At 37.1% G+C, this 23,107-nt stretch overlaps 1 protein-coding gene across 4 annotated transcripts in view; it reads left to right on the plus strand.

Moving 5' to 3' along the window:
- Positions 1–23,107, plus strand: part of tafa1a (TAFA chemokine like family member 1a) — a 59,126-nt gene that overhangs the window by 24,761 nt on the left and 11,258 nt on the right. For 2 of the 4 annotated variants that reach the window (XM_079802091.1, XM_079802090.1), the window contains exon 3: positions 22,048–22,185. In XM_079802091.1, the coding sequence (XP_079658217.1) occupies positions 22,048–22,185 (138 nt within the window). Of the gene's footprint in view, positions 1–22,044; positions 22,186–23,107 lie in introns of all 4 variants that reach the window. The other 2 variants (XM_079802088.1, XM_079802089.1) reach the window with 1 other exon arrangement.

Consider the following 23,107-nt stretch of genomic DNA (forward strand, 5'->3'; position numbering starts at 1 on the left):
TTGAGTTTAAGTCAAAATTTCACTTTTGCAGTTGATGAATAATTCAGAGCGTGTATCAAGAATGTGTTTGTGTGTAATTGTTTAAACAGCAGGAGTAATTGAAAGTGTACGGGCGGTGGTTGAGAAAAATGGATTTCGGTCGCCTACAGCTTAATTAATTACACCACACTTTGTCCTCTCATGTCGCTCACAGCCACAAAGACCCAATAAGAGGATCCCCATGCAATAATAAACATGCCATCTCTCTGTATGTCTCTTTCCTTTGCTCGTTCTCGCGTTCTCTTTTGCACCTATTCTCTCTCTCACACTCTTCCTACCTGCAGCAGTAGAGGTGGCAAGGCAATTTAACTGTTTTGCATGCGAAAGTTGCAGCCATCAGCCATGCAGAGAAGTAATCAATCAAAAACCCTCGTGTAGGCAGTAAAATAAAAAACACATTGAGAAGCAGCAAAATCTCTCGCAATGAATTTTAAGACGTTCCACATCACTTGTAGCGTATAGCAGCTGAAGTTTCCAATGATTTGCAGTGTTTGTAAGGTATCGTGTGAGTGTGATCAGTGACTACAAGCGGCACACTCTGAAAGGTAAAAATGCTTGTTCAAACACTGTGTAGTGCATTTTAATAATTTTGATTAGTTACAAAAATGTAATGCGTTTTTTGTGTGTGAATCTTTTCTTATACATGGAGTGTTCAAATGAACTGTTCATTTATATGAATCAATCTTGAAATGTTACATCTGAGAGGGAGGACAGTTCAGGGGGAAACGATGCACTAAAGTGAATCATACTTTTCACTGTTACATATAAGAGACAGAAGACCATTCAGCACAAAACTGATTCACTACAATGAATCAGGCTTTCCGATGTTAAATATGAGAAAGAAGAACACTACTCAGAATGTACTGATGCCATAAAATGAATCAATCTGTCCAATGTAACATATGAGAGAGAAGACATTCAGGACGAACCAATTCACTAAAAGGATTTAAACTTTCCAATGTTACATGTAAGAGAGCGAAGATTCTCAAGACAAATCGATTCACTACAATGAAACAGACTTTCCCAAGTTAAATATGAAAGAAGACTGCTCAGGACAAACAGATGCACTAAAATAAATAAATCTTTCCAATGTTCAAACACTACATATGACCTAACCTAAACCAATTGACATAATTTGTAATGGTATTTGTCTTCTCTTTGCTCATCCACATTCTTACAGTCTTGCGAGAGAAAAGCAGTTGTAGAAGTATTTAAAGTGCAGACCATTTCACTGTCCTTCTTCAGAGATGTGTGCTTAAGAGTGATGTCCTCCACATGCTACATCTGAACACACACTGAGGGCCCTTCAGATCAATAGAGAGAGCGCTTTAGTACTTGTGCATTTGAGGGCAATTCTGAACTCATTTACACACATAATGACTCACTTCAGCAAGGACAGGACTTTTCTCCTGTCTGGACACCACTTTCATGAATTCAGTGTGAGGTAATTAATTCTACAGCATGGCCAGAACGTCAGTGCGCCATTAGCATGATCCAGCTGTGGAGTGACAGTACAGCATAATTGCAGAATGTTCGGAAGGGAGTAAATTGTCCCAATCATAGATACACTACAGGAAGTCTGAGGACAAGTAACACACGTTGATGTTGAACCTTTAATGATTACTCAAAGCGGTAATAGTAGACGAGTGCAATGTTTCTGACATTAATAAACAGAATATACTTGAAATCAATAACTGAGTCAGACTGTTTTGTAGCACAACATGCAAATTAAAATCAAACTGGAATTCCCATAAAGGTGCCTGCTGTCTATATAAACATAGGAGACCAGGAGTGAAGTAACATCTTATTTGAACGCCTGTAGCTCAGTGTATTTTTGTGCTATGCGTCTCAAACTTTAATATAATATTCTCATAGTTTCTTTCTGCATATTAAAGTGGTTTAGACACTATGAACTCATCCATAAACTGTATAAATTAGTGTAAAGTACAAAGAGCGCTGCTAAAACCTACCCCACTACTGGGTCTGAAACAATATAATAAAACATGGGGAATCATTTTGAATATTATACATTGATATATCATTGTAAATTTACTTCAAAATGTATGTCATCTCCAACAACAGATATGCTACTGTCAGGGGATTATTGCAATGGTACATATAGTTCCATGTCAATATGCAAAAGCAATGATTTGAAACAAATGTAGAGAGGATCTGATAAATATATCTGATCATATATTTATATTTATTGTACATTCTACTACAGTATAAGGCTTAAGGAGGATGGTTCGTATGCACACTACCGTTCAAAAGTTTGGGGTCAGTAAGATTTTTTTAAATGTATTTATGTTTTTTTTCAGCAAGGTACACTATGTAACTTTTGGCCTAGCAGTAAAAAAAAAAAAACTGCATGCATTTTGCGAAAGAACTTAGTTTTGTTTGTGCTTCAGTGCTGTGTGACTGTGCGGATGACTATGGTTCTATGAGTTTCTTTGTTCTGCTGAACACAAAATAAGATATTTTGAAGAATGTTTGTAACCAAGCAAATAGAGCAACCATTGACTACCATTATATTTTTTTCCCTACTATGGTAGTTAATGGTTGCTCTATCTGCTTGGTTACAAACAGGTTTGAAACAACTTGAGGGGGAGTAAATGATGACAGAATTTTCATTTTTGGGTGAACTATCCCTTTAAGAGATATAATCAGTTTACTTTAGATGGAAAGGATTTCAAGCTGACTAGTTGAAGACGTTACTGTAGCCCGTTAATAGACACAATATTTCCTTGAAGATAAATTCCAGCACAGCGCTACAACCATATGTGTCCCTTCACAATAGATGCTTTACTATGAACTCTGTTAGGGAGCTACATATGGCAATTTATCGGTTCAATAAAATACCTTACTCACCTGTTGATTAATAAAAACGCCATTTCTGCGTTGCCTTTACAATATTTCAAATCCCTCAGTTCTTTCCATCTCTGAAAAGCCAGCCAATCTTAATTCTCGTTTTGCTGCACACTCTGTCACATTCTCTTTTTGCCAGCAGACTCTCCTCTGCGTTTTTATAAAACTGGTGATTCCCCGGAGGTTGGAGATTTAGCTTCTCCCTATCAACCATTCTCACTCGTTGTGACAACTAACCTATGCCACTTCCACACCATACATGTGTCAAAGCAGCCAGAGTAACTTCTCTCTATTTACAGACATGACAAGACATGCACGGGCGAGTGAGATATTTACGCAATTTCCAGAGGAAACCATCCCTTCAGGTCTAAACACTTAATATAGGCTTACCATAGTGAATCAGGGTAAGACAAAAACACATTTGGAAGGATTGTTGATGTATAGAGTGGTGCAGGAATGACTAATTCAGATTTTCTTTTTTTCTTCAATTTAGAAGTAACTTAATACTTTGATTTTTTCAAAATAAACATATCTGCTTCCAAATTCACGTTTTCAGTATGTGTGTGTGTAATTTACATTGTAGAACAAATGTCAGTGTCATGTTTATTTAATTTTGAACAAAAAGTTACATAGTGTATCTTTAATCAAAAGTGACTTTTATATTGTTATAAAAGATACTGATTTCAAATAAATGCAGATTTTTATTTTTATTTTTATATTCCTTTAGTAGTAAATCAGCATATCAGAATTATTTCTGAAGGATCATGTGACACTGATGACAGCATTCAAAAAAATGAACTTTCACTGTTGTTAGTTGCACTCAAATCATCCATGTTCACATTACTTAAAAAAACTCATGTAACTAAATTTACTTAGATGTACCGAGTTGTTTCTACTAAAAATGAGTATTGTCAGCTTCACTTAATAAGTGTTTGTTCGGTCAACTTAACATTGCTGAGTGAAACGAACAAACTGGGCAGTGGATCTGTAGTTCCCAGCATGCTTTTCAAGGGACTGCATTAGGAGAGTAAATGTAGGGATTAAAGTGTTATTTAAATCTTTTTCAGTAAAGGGAAAGATGTTGTTAGTTTATGTTAGTGTTATGTGCAGTTATGTTGGACATTTAGAGGAGTTTCTGTAATTTTGTGGTTACCATTATGCAGAAGAGTGGTGCCTGTGTTTAGGCTCTGGCCACTCATACACTCATTTATTGGATGGACTTCCTGTTCTCAATTAAGATATTTTTGAAATTTGATTCTAAAAATATGCCTCTTGTTATATTTAATAGTTTTCCACTTACACTTGTAGAGCAAGTAGTTAATTTAATAAGGTTAATTAAATCAATAAATGTGTTCACCTAACATAATAAACTTTTATACTATGTTATCTTATATAAATATAATGTAACAGTGACAAATTCAAATGATTTGTATTAACTTAAAGAAATTGTCAGCTTTACTTGACTTTATTTTGTTCATATAACTAAATTGTTATTTGTAAAAACGACTCAATATAGTTGTGTGGAACCAGTTGACGCTGCTTTTTTAAGTAAATTCAACAAATAATTTTTTTGAGTGTAATGACGAAGCTGAAAATTTGGCTTTACTCTCACAGGAATAAATACAATTTTAAAATATATTCAAATAGAAAACTAATTGTAATATTATTTCACAATATTACTGTTTTCTGTATTTCTTTGTAGTTACTTCTTTCAAAAACATGTAAAACATGAACAATCTTACCGACTCCAAACTTTTGAAAGTATAGTGTATGATGGTGATTTCGTCCTGGTAGCTCACCGCATGTTACAACACTCGCTGGACTACCCTACAATACAAAATGGCAAGAAAAGATAAATATAAACGAGAATGACACTTCTAGTTAGTTGTATGCAATCAAGAGCAGTAAATGTTCAAAATAAACCTATGCCACTGGAATAATTTGCAAAGAACTGGAACATATTTCCACAGTGAGGGGAAAAACTCATCACACCAGGAAATGACCAAGAAATCCAAGTCAATTCCCCACTAAATGTGCACAATGCAAAAAGCAAGAGATAATGGGAACTAAGCAGTTGTGAAATTAGTGCGTTTGAATTAACACATCAGCTCAGTGTTCTTCCCCCAGGCCATGTGAATATTTGTAATGAGAGTTTAAAAGGCCCACTGTGAGTAGTATTTTGTATGCCCTGCAAGTAAAATGTTGAGATTAGCACTAGCTAAAATCACAGCCCGAACGCGGTTCGTGTTTCTCTGATGCATGATTATTAGCTTGTTAATAATACATGGAAATGATGCATGATCTCTTTTGTGGAGTAATTAAACCGGACACTCTCACAAATAAGAACCCCTGCGTCCATATTCACAGACTCTTATTCATATTATTTCTATTCTTTTAATCCTTTTTATTTGTGCCCACAGTGGGTATATGACTCATTAGAGCTGAATATCATGGGATTTTAAGACAAAATACGTGGTAAACAGTGTCATACCCATAAATAATCATTTCAGTTGAGATACGCATTATGTTTTGTTGAGATATGCTTTTATGCACTGTTATTTTCCATTCAAGTCCACTGGGAAACTGCAGATAAATTTCAATGAGATGCATTCCCACTGAATCCGCATTCTTCCAATAAATAGACTTCTTCAGGAATACACAGCAAAATTAATTACCATTATTTCATATATATTTAATTACCTTATTATTTTCAAAGAAAACATCTTGAGCTTGAAATTGAGCCCAAAAGGGAGGGAAACTTCATAAATTAGCAAGATAATGAGCAACCCAATCTGGGGCTTGGTACGTGATTAGCGCCGCTGTTCTTTATTCAATACCTCGTGTGCTTTAGCACCCACACACTCGCGCACTCACCTTCATGAAGTTATGAGGCCATTTTTGCAGCCCGAGCTCATTTCTCTCATTATGAGTGAATGAAGGGATTAGACAGAGGTGGTTTGAGGTGTGAATGGCATAAGCAGAGCGAGTGTGTTTGATACTGTTAACATTGGACAATTTGAGCCCGTCACATTTATTCGACGTGAGTGGGTCGCTTTGATCAGTGTGGCAGTACTGAAAACAGATTGCTCTGTCCATGAAGACAGGTATTCAACAGGGTTCAGTGGCTGTGTATTTTTAGAAGAAGAGTAGATAATACATATGTGCTTGAATGCATCCAGAACAGCATAACCGAGCGCGGCTTAATTTGGTTCTACCGGTTCAAGCTCTCATCTCCTGGTTATTCATGCATGTGGGCAGACAATCTCGTCGTGTAATTGTGTTTGTCTGAAACACTTCTTTGTGACATTTACGGCAAAATTACTCGGGCCACAAGGCTGTCTGTCTGGGTCTGTCATGTTGAAGCCTAGGCGCTGGTGATTACGCTTAAGCATCAGACAGCTGTGTGAAGAGCAGCCAGGTCCAAATGTTCCACACACAAACACGCAAGCCTCTTCTGGAGACGAGATGAGCTCGGTTGTGAAGACTGGAGGACGGTGGAGAGGAAGAGATTGGAAAGAGGACAGGGAATCACTCACACACTGATCACGCACTGATCAACAAGATAAACGTGACTATTTCAGCTGCACCTATTACAGACAGACGCAATCTCCAGACAGAGATTTACAAGGTGAATTTCAACATGGTGGAGTCTGTAAGAAATGGTTTACAGAGTCTGGCGTTTAAAAGAACTTGACTGTTCTGCACAGAACTGAACCACACCAAACACCTTTTGAGATGAATTTGAAGCACTTGACCTCACTTACGCTCGTGTCTGAAAGGGAGCAAATCCACACAGCCTTGATCTAGTTGAAATCTAGACGAGAGGAAGCTGTTAAAGCAGCAAAGGGAGGATTGAATATCTATTAATGCTCACGGCTTTGAAATGAAAATGTTCCACAAGCACATAAGCGTCATGCGCTTTAAACTTTTGGACCAAAAGTGGATTTCAAATGGTAACATAATTATAAGAGTTTGTATCATTTGTAAGTTGCACAACTAGTCTAGGTAAAAATAAAACAAAGTATTTGTCTAAAAATGCTGTCTAAACTTTGTCAGGCTAGTCGACTCAGATCTTTAAATGAATATTCGGTTATCCACCCACTCATATATCAGTGCAACAAAGTAAACTCTAATTAATTGTTTTCCAATGGAGAACAACAAAAGTTGTCAAAGCCACTCTTTTGTACAATGAAGATTTAAGGTGTTCACTAGCTGTCAATTTTGTTGGATTTATTCAAATTAAAAAAAATTAAATTTCATTTTAGAGTTTTGTAAACCATGCACACTACTGTTGAAAAGTTTGGGGTCGGTCAGATTTTTTTAATCAATATTTTTAATTAATGTTTATTTTCCATATTTTTAAGGATGCATTAAAAGTGAGAGTAAAGAATTTTGTAAAGATTTGTGTGTGTGTGTGTGTGTATGTGTGTATATATATATTATTTTTTATGAAACAAAAACAACATGTGCATATGGCTATGCTGTTCATATGTCCACATTATACTATAGTGTAACGTTCTCGCTCTCAACTGCCATCTCTCTCAGATGTGTCTCTTAAGTTTGGTGTAATATTGCTAGTGTAAAATCACTGCTGAATCTAGTGCACAAACAGAGCACCCACAATTTTATTTTTTTCGTTCGGACGACCAGCTTCTCTTAAGGTCCTTTAGGAGAGTCAGAATATGATTTCATGCCCCAGATCAGTTCCACTGTCTGAAGCTTCAGCCCCTTCTGAATGTGACAGCCCGCTGACGGCCTTTGAGGAAACGCATACTGATGTGGATAGATTCTCTCTCTCTCTCTTCCCCATCCCTATCCTTTCTTCCCCTCTCCTTCTCCTCCCTCTCTCTTCTTCAGTCCCTTCTCTCTTTACCCACTTTCATGCCATTCTTATTCATCTAAAAACAACACCAGCTCTCCCCTTTTGTAGTTGCATGGCATTTTAATAAAACATTGGCGGTTTTATACAGGCCTCCCTTGGCAGACTGTTTTTCACTCTGCGCTTGGATAGTGGTGCTCGGAGGCATGTGTAGTTTTATAAACCACCAGCTTTCATTTGTCTTCTGCGAGTCGTGCTTTCAGTCCCGCTATTGATATTTGCTTCACCCATGTGTAAAATACACGTGTTGTAAAAAATCCTATTTAAAAAAAAAAAACCCACCCGCCATTTGAAAGGGCATTGTTTCGGAAAAATGAATCTACGACAGTGATAATAAATGGAACATGTGCCCATTCACAGTTTTTGCATAATTTTAGCAGTGATATATAACCATGCCCATCAGCCACTGGAAGGAGTAAAAAAATAAACTGCATATTCACACGTGAGTTGCTTACAGAGATATGGCAGCCCAAATATTTTCTTCTTTAGTGGTCGGGGTCAGTTGCTGTGCCTCGCCGCTGAACTACACTCAGGGCAGAGGTGAAGAGACGCCAGAGCTGAATCTCGCATTTGTTTACTGGAGAGTAAATATTTGCTCAGAGCACCTTACAATGCTATCCTTCTTTTAATTTGTATTTGTTTAAAGCATGCTGTGCATTTAAAGGGGTGTATGCTGATGGGGCGTCTCTCTCTGTTTGCCCTTCATGAGAAATCTCTCAATGTGAATCAGCTTCATCTCAAAGCTCTGAACAGCATGACTCCATCCGACTGACATCATGCCAGCAGCGGCAGCAGAGACATTGAAAATTTTACGTTTTTTTTTCTTTTCCAAGTCTTGTTCTCAGACAGTGCAAGCATTTTAGGGAAGTGTATATAGTGCATAGTTCTAGGTGAGTGTGTATTGTTTTGACATGAGAGTCTGTGAAAAGAATTCATTCCCCATATAAACTTTTCCACATTTACATGATGGAGCAGTGTTGTGTTAAATGGAAGGAAGCCTGTTTTCACCTCAGATTATTCAAGATAAAAAAGTTAATTGCAATCGTTTTTATCACAATTGTTGCCTTATTTATTTATTTTCCAGAGTCAGATAAATTGTTTTGTTTTTTTAAAGAAGTCTCCTGTACTCACCAAGGCTGCATATATTTGATCAAATAGTAAAAACACTAATATTGTAAAATATTATTACCATTAAAATAACGTTTTTCTATTTGAATATATCTCAAATGAAATTGTATATATATATATATATATGATGATTTTGTGCTCCATACATATTTATTAATATTATAAATGTTGCGCAACTTAATATTTTTGTGGAAACTGTGATACATTTAATTTTTCAGGATTCTCTGATAAATAGAAAGTTCAAAAGAACAGCATTATTTAAAACAACCTTTTTTGTAACATTATAAATGTTTTTACTGTTACTTTTGATCAATTAAATGTGCCGTGAATAAAAGCATTCATTTATTTCAAAGTTTTCAATTTACAGTTTTGAACAGTAGTGTCTTCCAAGCCTTGACTTTATCTCACAATGTATACATCATAACTGTGACTATATCATTCTCACAGTATGACTTCATTTCTTATTTTAAACTTTAGCTCACAATTATTTAAGTATAAACAGGCTTAGTATATCATATTTTTTGGCTTTCAACACACACAAAGATCACTATAAAAGCGGTTCTCAAAGCGGTTCCACAAATTGGTCAAAAAATCTGTTCTGATCGGGTGATAGACTAATCCATCGAACCAGCTAACTCACTCAACTAACCAATCATGCGTACAATAAAATGCTTTTTAAAGTGTAAATTAATCGGTTACTATAGGTAAAAAGAGGTTGCAGGCATTCCCTCATCCTCAAAAACCATAAAGCTGTGCAAGGTAAAAGAAACTATGATGCAGCCAGAGTACATTAAATATGGGTTGAAATATGTGAATAAACATGGATGAGGCTGTTTTGTACAGTACTGGCTAATTTTTCAATTACTTGATTTTAATAACATTTTGGTTTACGAGAAAACAATTTTGGCTCTCTGTTGGGTTGCTAATTGATATCCAACGTAAACTCCTGAAGTACAACTCGCTAGAACCACTGCACTATAAAGGAAAAAAATAGCTGTTATATTAATTAAGCAATTTTAAAATAAATTAAAAAGAAAATTTTGTATACACCCCTTTGACTAATATAAGAGTTAATTAGAATAATTACCCTTTGCCAAGATACACAATGACTTGACAGGAATCCATTTGAGTGTGTTTGAAATTGTACGGGTATATTGTATTTCCAAAGAAACACCAAAGGACACTAAAAGTAATTATGAAGCAAGGTTCTTGAAAAATACCAGCCAGCGGAAGGCAATCTAAAGAATTGAATGTACCTCTGAGCAGAAAGACAGCCATCATTAAAATGGTTTGGACATGAGGAACAACTACGAATCTGTCCAGGACTGGCTGTTCTCCAAAACTGAGTGTCTGGGAGAAAGGAACAACAGAAGCATAGGTCATTAAGAGAAACACTAACACAGCAGCACTAACAGGGTTACAGTCCTCTGCGAGACAACCAGCAAGCACAGTTCAGAAATCTGCCTGGTACAGATGGGTGGCAACCAAAAGACTTAGTTGAGAGAGAAAAGAAACACACACACACACACACACACACACACATCACATCTCAGCAGGAGTTGTGCCCAAAGGCGTGTGGAAGAGACTCAGAATTTGGAAGAGGATTCTGTAGTTAGACCAGATTCCAACTTTCAGGCCCTAATACAAAGTGCTATATTGGAACAAACCAAACACAGCACATCACGAGCACAGCATCCCTACTGTGAAGCAGCATCACACTTGAGGCACAATTCTTTGCGGCACGGAAAACTCATAAAAAGCTAAATAAAAATGGATAGAGAACTAAATCGAAAGCAACGTAGAGAAATCCTGGTGGTGCAGCCAGGAGATCTGGGACATGGAAGATGATTCATCCTCTTACAGGAAGACACAAAACCTACAACAAAAGTCAACGGAGTGACTTAAAACCGAAGTGTGTTATGTCCTGGAGCCGCTCAGTCAACAGAGTATCTGTAGAAGGACTTTTTTCTATAAAGATATTAAAAAAAACGTTGTATAAAGATAATTCTCAAATAACTTAATGGAACAGGGGCTTTGCAGTTAAATATGTTTATTGTTGAAAACATATTGATGACAGATGAATACTAAATCTAAATATTAATGCCACATTTTAAATATTGATAAATAAGGATTTATACACAATCATATATCTAAAATTTTCAATTTTTTATGTTTTAAAGCTGTCGATTTTGTTCATTTCAGTGTGTATGAAAACTTAAGTAAATGTACGTGTGGTAGAACCACACTACGTAAAAATACACACGAATATGAGATCACGTTGGATCATCTAAACATGCTTAAATCAGGATCATTTTTAAAAAGAAGCAAAACTGTTTAAAAAAACGTTTTGTTTGTTTGAAAGAAATTGATACTTTTAATGAGCAATGATGCATTAAATGGATGAAAAGTGACTGTAAAACTTTTACATTGTTACAAAAAACCTACATCAAAAAATTGCTGTTCTTTTACATTTCATCAAAGAATCCTGAAAATAAATGTATCATGGTTTCCACAAAAATATGAAGCAGTGTTTTCAACATTGATAAAAATAAGAAATGGATCTCTGAAAGATTTCTGAAAGATCATGTGACAGTAAAGACTGGATTAAATATGCTGAAAATTCAGTTGTGTCATCACAGGAATAAATTACATTTTAAAGTCCCCCGTAGTAAATTTTATCTCTCAAAACTTTGATCACCAAAATGACATATTTAAACGATTTTTTCCAGTGAAAAAAAATATTCATGCCATAAAGGAACACTCCACTTTTTTTGAAAATAGGCTCATTTTAAAAGTCCCCGAGAGTTAAATAGTTGAGTTTTACGGTTTTTGAATCCGTTCAGCCGATCTTTGTATCTGGCGGTAGCACTTTTAGCATAGCTTAGCATACATCATTGATTCTGATCAGTCCATTAGCATCTCATTAAAAAAATGACCAAAGACACTTTCAATATTTTTCCTATTTAAAACTTGACTCTTCTACAGTTACATCGTGTGCTAAGACCAACTGAAAATTAAAAGTTGCGATTTTCTACACCTATATGGCTAGGAACTACTTTCTCATTCCTGCGTAATAGTCGCGGATCTTCACGGCTGTACCATGGCTGCAGCGGCGCAATGATATTACAGCGCCTGAAAGTAGCCCCCAGCTAGGTAACTTTCAATGTGACCGGCACTAAGTTCGTGTAGTTGCAGAGAAAGTTTCAGGCTTGCATCCGACAAATTGTGTTGTGGATTTACCTGTGTGATTAGCCATGGTTCTGTGTGTTGTAAACGGCTGTGATAGTAAGTCGAAGGTGTAACTACCACCCTGTTTCACAGAATACCAATGAATCATTGTGCCGCTGCAGCCATGGTACGGCCGCGAAGATCCGCGACTATTACGCAGGAATGAGAACGTAGTTCCTAGCCATATAGGTGTAGAACATCGCAACTTTTCATTTTCAGTTTGTCTTAGCACACGATGTAACTGTAGAAGAGTCAAGGTTTAAATAGGAAAAATATTGAAAGTGTCTTTGGTCACTTTTCGCATGAGATGCTAATGGACTGATTAGAATCAATGATGTATGCTAAGCTATGCTAAAAGTGCTACCGTAAGATACAAAGATCGGCTGAATGGATTCAAAAACGGTAAAACTCAACTATTTAACTCTAGGGGACTTGTAAAAGACTTGTGCTGTGAGAACCGCACTCACATTTTGTAAATTATTTATTGTTTAGTGTAGTGTATAGTGTACTGTGAGTAATTGTGTGCGCATCAGATGTGTAATCTGATGTTGCTTAAAATGTCGTACGTCTCATGTCATGTCATGACTGCTATGTTGTTGGAACTGCACATAAGAATTTCACCTACTGTTGCACTCGTGTATATGGTTGTTTGACAATAAAGTGATTTGATTTGATTTGATTTGAAAATGAGCCTATTTTCAAAAAAAGTGGAGTGTTCCTTTAAAATAGCTTGAATAAAACTCTACACCTTTCCTTCATTAGTATTCGCGGATTCTTGAATATGTAAATGAGGGCCGCCTCCACTCACTCATACAGGCTCATCTACAAATCGAGGACGATGTTTCAGAATGGTAATGCGTTTTATGTATCGCCGCTCTCTACAACGTCGGACACGGTAATTAATATGATTAGCCTTTACCTTGAATACGTTATCAAACAGCTAATAATGTGTTGCTAATGTTACACAAACCATGTTCCAGTTCGCCATCTCGGAGTCAGACAGCTGCCTTCTAACAGAAACGCTTTGAACAACTTAGAACGTCAGTGGAGAAAGACATACAGTTCATCATAACATTTTAATAACATAATTCACCCGCTGTATTGCTAAATGTACCCGATTTTTTATATCAACAGAAAGATATACCGGGATAAGAGACTTCCCCGCTTCAGAGCATTGTAATGATGATATGCTAAAGCCCACCTGCACGTTGACATGATTGGTTACAAGGTAGTTTGTGACGTAAGAAACACCAACGATTTCAAACTTCTCTGGGTAATAATTCTGCTCTAAAAGGAAGATGTTTTTCTGTAGCAGTAAAAAAAAAAACACTGGTTATAGTAGGGATGTGTATCATGTGCACTGGAATAGATAAACCCAGTTCATTCTTTACCCTGGTGGAAGCAGGTTTTTTCTGTCGGTGACAAATTTGTTTTGAGGGTTGCGAGGATGAAGCAATTCATCAGTGAACGGTACTCACCAATTTCAGCTTTTCCCAAAAGACTGACAGTATTCTGTGATGTAACACCCAAAGGAATAAACACCCCTGGCCAGTGTGTAATAGCGGTTGAGGTTGGGATTTTTGTGCGTGTCATGTGTCTGCTCTCTCATCAACCGCTGTTGACAGGACTGTCAGAGTGTTGGGCTAAAACCTGTATTCTGCCAAGGTCACTTTAATGAAACCTTCTGGTTTTGGGATTTAAAACATTCTTGTTTCCTGGCTTGATTTAAACAGACCTGAGGCCAGTTGCATAACATAGCCATGTTAAGACTGCGTCTTAAATGGATAGTTCACCCAAAAATGAAAATTGTGTCATCATTTACTCACCCTCAAGTTGTTCCAAACCTGTGTGAGTTTCTTTGTTCTGCTGAACACAAAAGAAGATATTTTGAAGAATGTTTGTAACCAAGCAGATAGAGCAACCATTGAATACCATAGTATTTTTTCCCTACTATGGTAGTCAATGGTTGCTCTACCTGCCTTGTAAGGAAAGGAATAGTTCACCCAAAAATGAAAATTTCCCCATGATTTTTTTCTTTTAGAGGAATATAATCGGAGTTATATAAAAAAATGTCCTGGCTAATAGAAGCATTATAATGGCAGTAAATGGCAGCCCATTTGAAGCTCAAAAAAGTGCATCCATCCATTATAAAAAGTAATCCATACGGCTCTGGGGGGTTAATAAATGCCTCTTAAGGCGAATCAATGGGTTTGTGTAAGAAAAATACCCATATTTAAAACTATAAAAAGTCAAAAAAATCTAGATTCTGGTAGACCGCCTTCCGTATTCAACTTATGAAGAAAGTGTAACGCTTTACCTGGTTCAAAATGCTTTATGGATGCGCTTTTTTTGGGCTTCAAATTTTGGGCTGCCATTTACTGCCATTATAATGTTTGGAAGAAGCAGGACATTTTATAATACAACTCTGATTGTATTCGTCTGAAAGAAGAATGTCTTGAAGAAAAAAAATTGATGACTAACTTATAAGACTTAGAAGTTTATGCAACCGCACCCTGTTTTAGGGGAATAGGCTGAATAATAAAGTAATGACAGAAAATAACTATTAGGTTGAGGAATATGCAAAAAAATAAAAATACATAAAGCCCTTCCCCTTTGTATTTTTTATCTTTTAAACGGTTCTAACAAAAGCACCTCAATGTTTCTTAAATTTCTATACAAATAATACAATGTAACTCTAACACTAAAATTATTAAAAGAATGGAGTAGTAGGTTAAGCAAGCTAAAAATGGCGGGGGGGTGCTATTTACACTGCAAATAGCATTATTTTCTTTGTACCAAGTGTGAATCAAGTATAAATAGTGTTACATGCTATTTACTTTTAGTAAAAAGTGGCAGACACTATTTGCAGCTCAGTCTATTGTAATACATTACACACTGCAGTGTACTGCCCTTCACGCCACTGCTTCTGTTACTGGATGGGTCTCTATTGCAATTTTGTCTGGCTCAACAAGACAATGGTGGGCAGAGTTAGAGCAAATTGACAGGCTTATTGCACTTTTAGAGGTAAAAAAGAAAATTTACTTATTTTTTCCAAACAGGTTTTTCTGACAAAACACCTCTGGCCCTGTTTATATTTTTTTTAACTAACAGTTAGTTAGTGCTGGGTAGATAACTCACTACTGTTAATGATTACAAATTATATTACAAATTTTAGGCAATATAATCAGACTACATATTGATTACTTTTAGTTTACTTTTGACCTAACTTGTTTATCACATTGAATTGAATAGGATAATATTGGACTATATTGATACAAAAATACAAAGAGAAAGAAAATATATTGTATTCATTGTTATCAACAACATGAAGTGCATTAAATATTATATTACTTCAGGGTTTCCCAGATTGGGGTTCTTGAAGGAACTGTGAGTGTGAGTTTAAAGGCCCTCTGAATTCAAAATGGAAGTTTTTTAGCTTTTAGTATGACTGTGTTAGCCTTAAGGTTATGAATAAGCTGGTGTGTTCCAAAACAATGACAACATTTGCATTTAGGAGATAAAAGCATTCAAAACTTACAATCTTTCACTTCCGTTAAAATGAATCACAGATTTTGATGACATCATCGCGGTCCAATCAAATGCTCTCTAGAATCTGAAGCGCCCACCCCCCATCACTATAAACAGACGCTGAAGCTGCGTCTGAAATCAGTCAGTTGTTGTTCACACACTTACTATTTTCTACATGGTGAAAGGCACATAGCGCACTATACATGCCATAGGAAACGATTCAGACAGTGTTAATATGCTTTCAGTTGAGGCGAATGAAGTCTGGTTTCACACTAGCACACATACAAACACACACACACACCAACGGCTCTGGTCTAAAGTTAGACACGAGTGTAGCTCGGATCATATACGCGAGTCGGCGCAGACAACAAAACATATCGGACCCATTTAAATTCTGCACAGAGTGCTGTATTTCAAAGCAATATAGAGGAGATTATGATGATAAACGGTTAGAGATTAGGAGGAAACTGTGGCTTTACCAAACAGAAAGGCTCTAGTCAAACTGGTATTAACGAAACGCTATTGGCTGTTTCAAAAAAGGGAGGAGCTGCTAACAGCTGGAGCCGTTTCAGGGGAAATTACGTTAACACATTGATTAATGCTGCGCATTTCAAGGCACTTCAGTGGGCCTTTAATGAAAAGCTATTAAGTAAATAAGCCATAAAATAAAATGTTATAAAAATATAAAAATGATCATAAAAATGTGTTTGAAAGACAAAAGCCTTCCTCCTGGAAGACTTTCAAAATGTATATAACAATATGCTTTTTTAGGAAAGAACATTTAAAACATGAAAAAGAAGTGGGAGAATCAGTAAATTATGAATGGTGCACTGCCACTGTGTTAATAATATTCAATCATGTAAATCAATAAAAAGTAACTGTAGTCTGATTACAAGTATTTTATAATGTAATATAATCAAATTACAAGTACTGAATTTTTGGAATCTGATTACATAATCCAGATTACATGTAATCAGTAACTACCCAGCACTGCAGTTAGTCCTACCCCAAACTCACGCCATTGGTCAAGCCAGAGGTTGACATGTCGAACCATTCAAACATAGTGCCACACAGTGTTTACACTCTTGTAAGAAAGATGGTTCAATCATAGATTATAAATTACAATGGACTGCTAAAAGGAATGGATCTGCATGTGCAGCTTTTCTGTGTCCTCACCCAGACTGACTCTTTTCGTCAACCCGATTCCCTTCTAGCTGTTTTGCAGTGCATGTGACTGAAATGTTTCCTGTCCAGGCTTATATGTTTATAGGCAGAGGCCCATTGTGCCTGCTCATCTGTCGCTGTTTGTTTGTCCTCTGAAAGCAAGTTTGTTTGCTGCTGAAAGGTTGTGATATAACCTGACTCTCACGCAGATGGCTGCGGATGAATGGAACAATTGAGGCTGAATGCACACACTACGCCTTCTCCAGACAGACACGACACACACACACTCCAGCTGGCTAATTAGACAGCAGAAGAGTCAAAGTTATAGCCCGTGTGTAATACGCTGTCTATTTTTCTCTCTCCGCACCCCTGCTGCTACAGGAAAATGAGCCTATATTGGTCCCCAATGGCCTGGTCTCATATCCATTAAACTGAATAAGTGCCTGAAATAGCCCTTGTAGTAAGCAGTATGATGCAGGATTCCCTACCACAGCAGCTATCAGTGCATCCGCTAGATCAATCAGCGGTGTAGCCCACACTCCCTCAGGGTGACCTTATGCTATGTCTTTTAAAAATATGAAACTCAGCACCATTCAACGATACTCTGTAGGTTTTCCGAGTTTGCTTAGTCATTAACATTTCATGGAATTATACGCAAGACTTTTAAATTGAATTTTCGGGATGTTTTTGAGTCGTTCCTGCAGAGGTTAGGGAACATTACGGCAGCAAAGTGCTAGACTGCTTTTGGCTTCTTCCATTCAAATGGATACCGGATCTAATTCCAGATATAAATTTGATGAAAGACACTAGAAAAGAGATCCAAAAATGCTAAAAAGGTCTGAAAAAGAAATTGGAGAATGAAGTATTGTTGTCTGGCTGACGGTATAAAGTGGGGTCCAAAAGTCTGAGCCTATGGGAATCTAATTCAAATCTATTAATAAGCCATTTTATGACAAATAAACATTATGATAAGTTGCACGATTAATCAAAATAAAACTGAAGTCACAGTTTAGTGCAATTATTATTATTATCGCAAAGGCTGTGATGTCATTAAATATATAAAGCATTGTGTTCTTTTACATGCAAACACATCATGATCTGTGTTTTCAGTGCCTCAGAGTGGCTCAGTTCACAGTAAATGCTGAGTTTGGGTCACTTATACTGTGCATTTGGGAATGCAACATGCATCGACCATCTTAGATGTTTGAAAATGAAGTTTAAAAAGCCCTTAATTTTGCAATTGTACTGTAAAATAAAATGAAACTATTATAGAGACAGCGTTAAATTACCACATGTCTCAAAGCACATAACATTACAATAATAATGAACATAAATTACTTACAGAGCTCTTGCTTGTACCACCTGACAGCTGAAGAGTTGTGCATTGTGTTGAGTCGACATAGAAATGCATTAATCCGAGTCGGAGGACGTGAACAGCTCCGGGTAGAACATCATGGGTTGCCATCTCATAATTACGGTTACGACATGATGTGAACACAGCATAAGATCGGCTGCTGTTTGGAGTTTGGACAATCTCAAATCATCCCGGAGAACATCAGGAAACTCCAGTGCTGCTGTCATCAAAGAAAAGACGAACAATCCAAATATGGCAAATTCATGTAATTTTTCAATTCAACTTTCCACTTACTAATTTGTAACGAAGAAATTGTAGAGGAATAAAGAAACAATAAAAGCATTTTCACTACTGGCCTCAGACTTTTGGACCCCAGTGTACAGTATATGTACACAAACACACACACACACACACACACACACACACACACACACACACACACACACACACACACACTGACATAAGGTCCAGTTAACGAAAGCTGCTTGACAGTGCTTTACCAGAGCTTTAAAAGTCCTCTGACCCTCTGTTTGATATGTTGAGCAGGAAGGAGCCACACAGAGGCCTACACGAGATAACGTTAGGCCCCTGAGGTTCAGCAATCAATTTCTAGTGAGTCGCACGAAGTGACAGAATACAAAAAGCAATCACGTCCTTGCATGGATCTGAGCTGTCCACTGTCACCTGCTTAAATATTCAGAAGCGCTCTAAAATATTCTGATGTGCTGTTAAAACAGTTGACAGGCAGTGCTCTGTTCCTGTCTTTCTTTCTGTGTCTTTTCCCTCCTGTTTTGACTAACTTCAATCTGGAGGTAATGAGAGTCTAAAAAGAGAGAGACAGAGACGCTATTTACATTTTTATTGATTTTTGAAAGCGCATTTAACAATTTTTTTTCTCTCCCCTTTCCCCCACTCTTCAAATCCCCGATTGAGAGTCCCACTGCTCTGTTTACGCTTATTGAGGAGTCAAGATATTTAAGTCAGGAGCTCCAGCATTTTCTCCCTCTCTTGATAGATCAAAGAGGAAACTGGGTCTGTCTTGTGTAATTAAGACTAGGCATTAAAGAAAACAAACCCCTGTGAATTCAGACTGTGAAGCACCACTGGGGAATGGAGTATTTTTCATAATGAAAGCAGCACAAACACGACCTACTCAACAATCCACAACAGTTCTCAGTGTTGCATTATTATTTCCACAATGTTAAACCTTCTAGTTATGGCCATGACTGGACCTGTTAGGTGTACACATCTTATGCCATATTGACACATTTAAGACTAGACTGGAAAAAACACTTTTTTTTTTTAAGGGAAGATAGTTAACTTAATTTTCAAATTCTCATTTTTGTATATAATTGCGCAGTGTAGGCTAATACGAAAGACAGTGCTATATTGTGAAGACGCGAAGTGGGTAGCCATTACAACATTATTTCTAAATAAAATTAGGTACTAAAACTCTAAAACAATTAAACGTCATTAATTTTATTTATTTTATAAATTATTATATCAAGAAATTATTTACCATAAATTATTATATCAAGAAATTAGGTGCCGTCCTTCCGCTGAATAGTAGCTTGCCAGTTTGCTAGTGCTAAAGTCAAAAGATCAACGTTAGTTCACTTCAGCCAAAAATAAAACATAATTTACTCACCACCACAATGCTGTTCTCAGCCCATGCAATAATGAGCTTTCCGGCTTCAAAAAGAACACAAAGCACCATGGTCTGAATCTTGTGCTATATTCCAGGTCAGGCATACGATAAGTTACTTTGTGCAGACTGAAATGCAACTTGATGTTGATGTTATTTCCTGCTCCATGATCTCTTTGCGCGAGAATTTAACACGGGACCAAGTCAGTGAATCAGTGAATGAATCATTTAGGCTGCATCCGAAATTTAAGGCAGCTGACTTAAAAGTCTACAAGCTACCTCACAAATCTGATTTCGGATCCATCTGAGGCAGCGTAGCATTATAATGACAGGGTTGCCAACTCTCACGCATTTGGCGTGATACTCACGCTCTCAGGCTGCCCAACTTATGCTGCGTGCGTTCCAGGCAGGTTTTTGAGCCCGTAAATTACAACTTCAAACCACGACTCACGACTTTGTAGTGTTCCAGGCAAAGTCACGCCAAACTGCCTGAGCGCAAGGAATCGTGTGGTAGTTAGATGTAAACAAAAGCATGGCGGACCGTACTGTATGCTCATTTACAATCATTTCTATCGCCAAAGGTGCTTACTCCTTGCTTATTTGAGGGAAACGGAGGAGAAAAACAGCGCAGACGGCAAGAAAAGCTGTTATACCTTTTATTTTACGTTATTTGTTTCATAAACACTGCATCCGTAGGGGGCTGCCATTGTTGCTTCGCGGGCTATATGTGACGTCAAAACTCGTAACTGGGAGTACATCGATCTAGTACGAGTTCACGGGTGGGAAGTCACGGGTTTGGCTGCCGTTCCAGTCCACTTTCACGGGTAGAAGGTTGGAAAAACATGGGTTACGGGTTGCCTGGAACATGGCATTAATCTCACGCCAAATTGCCAAACCTGCTTTTGATATTAAAAAAAGTCTAAGCTTTTAATTTTTTTTAAGTTTTAATGCGAAATTCAAACAATAAATAGCGTTTCGGCGCTAATATGGCATAACAGTAAAAGCCAGAGTGTTGAAAAACGGAGTTGCGACATGCTCTCTCATCTCCCGGCGGCGCGCGCGGTGACGTGCATCACGGAGCTCTGTCTATACATATACATATACATCTATATATAACCGCTGAAGAACCACTGAAGCACCAAAATTGGTGCTATATAGCACTAAAAAAGGTTTCCCTATGATTACAAGCCAAGAACCATTTTTGGTGCCATATAGAACCTTTTTTTTTTTAGAGTGTATAGCCTACCGTCAGCCCCTCAACCCCCCTTTATTTGCGATATCTATCTCCAAAGGTTGGATATGTTTGGTATGATCTCATTTAAAGAAAAGAAACTTACAAGCAGCCATCGATGCCCTTTCTCTTTACCATTGTCTTACAGAGCCATTTATCTTCTCTCAGCAGAGTCAGCAAAGCTTTATTGGCATGATTGTTGAGCGCACTGCATAAAAATAGACAATGCAGAAAATAAATAAGATGAAAAAAGAAATATAGGAAATTAAGGAGAACATAAAAGAGAGGTACAATTAATAAATCAAAAGAATTAACGTTATGTGAAATACAAAAAAAAAAAAAAAAAAAAAGGGACAAGGGAAAAAATCAAATAAAGCAATATTAGATTTGAACAGGAACATAAACAAAAGGAAAAATAAACTGACTGGGAATATAAAAGAATGGGACTAGGAGTAAATAAAAAAAATGGAATAAAGTTATTTATAGGATAAATATAAGGGAAAATAAAAGAAAGTATAAAAGAAGGAGGAATAAATAGAAATAAAAATAAATTCTGTTATGTGAATAAGGAAATGAAGGGGAAAATTAAAAAGGGACAAGGAAAAATAATAAAAAGGAATCTTTCAAAGGGAACATAAATAAAATAAAGGGACAAAAAATAAAGAACGTTCATATAAGGAAAAATGTAGGGTACAAAAATAAATATAAGAAAAAAAAAATTAAAATATGGTATACCTGTAAAAAATGTCTACAAAATCTCTCGTACACCCTATCTCACTCCCTCTTTTTTCTCCTCTCCTTCTAAAGCTCTGCCTCATCCTCCCTAAGGAGTGTCTGCAGTGTCTAAATTGAAATGCATGATGAATTATGTGGCAATACAAGGGGACCATGAAAGATGACATGCATGAGATAATGATTGTAAATGTAGATTCACGTGGCGAGTCAGGAGTTTTTGTTTGTCTAATGGCTTTGTCTTCCGACAGAAGGAGGGACATGCGAGGTGATAGCGGCCCACAGGTGCTGTAACAAAAACAAGATAGAAGAGAGATCTCAGACGGTGAAGTGCTCCTGTTTACCAGGGAAAGTAGCAGGAACCACCAGGAATAAACCCTCATGTGTCGACGGTAGGTGAAGAGACATGGCATATGTCACCTTAAGTCTTAAGTGCAGAGAGCTTTGTGTTATGTGAAATGGCATGTAACAGATGCTCGACTGATTTAAACCATCTCAGTGCAGCTGTGCAGTGGTTGAACGGACTTGCACAGTGCAGCTGTGCTTAAACACACTCTGTGCAGCTGTGTAAAGCTGCAAGGTGCTCCAAAAGACTGTGCAGCTTTTTTAAGGTGTGGTATGTTTAAAGAAACTCTGTTCAGGGTCGCTCTTGCAGTGTCCCTGCCCTAGAAAAGCTCAGATCCTCAGGGCTTTTCATTATTAATGCTCTGTCCTTATGACAAACGAGCTGCTGTAAACTACCACTTCTGGGAGAACATCTCACTCGCAACGCACCACGAGATAATCAAAGAACATTAACTTTGACTGCATCTCGCGGAGGAGCATCCAACCTTTTCCCCAAGTAAAGCTCATTAGGATATTCTTTTTTTAAAAGATGAGGTCTGTCGTCTTTTGGATGTTAACACACTTAAATAGCTTAAAGGGATAGTTCACCTCAAAATAACAATTCTTTTATGATTTAGCTACTCGTCGTTTTGTGTCGTTCCAAACCCCTGTGACTTGTTTTCTTCCATGGAAAGGAGACGTTAGACAGAATGACAGTCTCACTCACCATTCACTGTCATTGTATGGAAAAAAAAGATGAATTGAAGAAGAATGAAAGCGAATGGTTGGTGACTGAGGCTTCCATTGTTTGAGGCTGATTTCTTTAAATGGCCAGGGCCATTAATCAAGAATCAAGGGTAAGCATCATGATTTAATAAAATACATGCAAATATGTCAAGACATTTATATAGTATACATATTGGATAAATAGGATAAATTAATCCAACATGAACATACACTCACCGGCCACTTTATTAGGTATACCTCGCT

The sequence above is a fragment of the Gobio gobio genome (genome assembly GCF_949357685.1).
Source record: "Gobio gobio genome assembly, chromosome: 21".
Lineage (NCBI taxonomy): Eukaryota > Metazoa > Chordata > Actinopteri > Cypriniformes > Gobionidae > Gobio > Gobio gobio.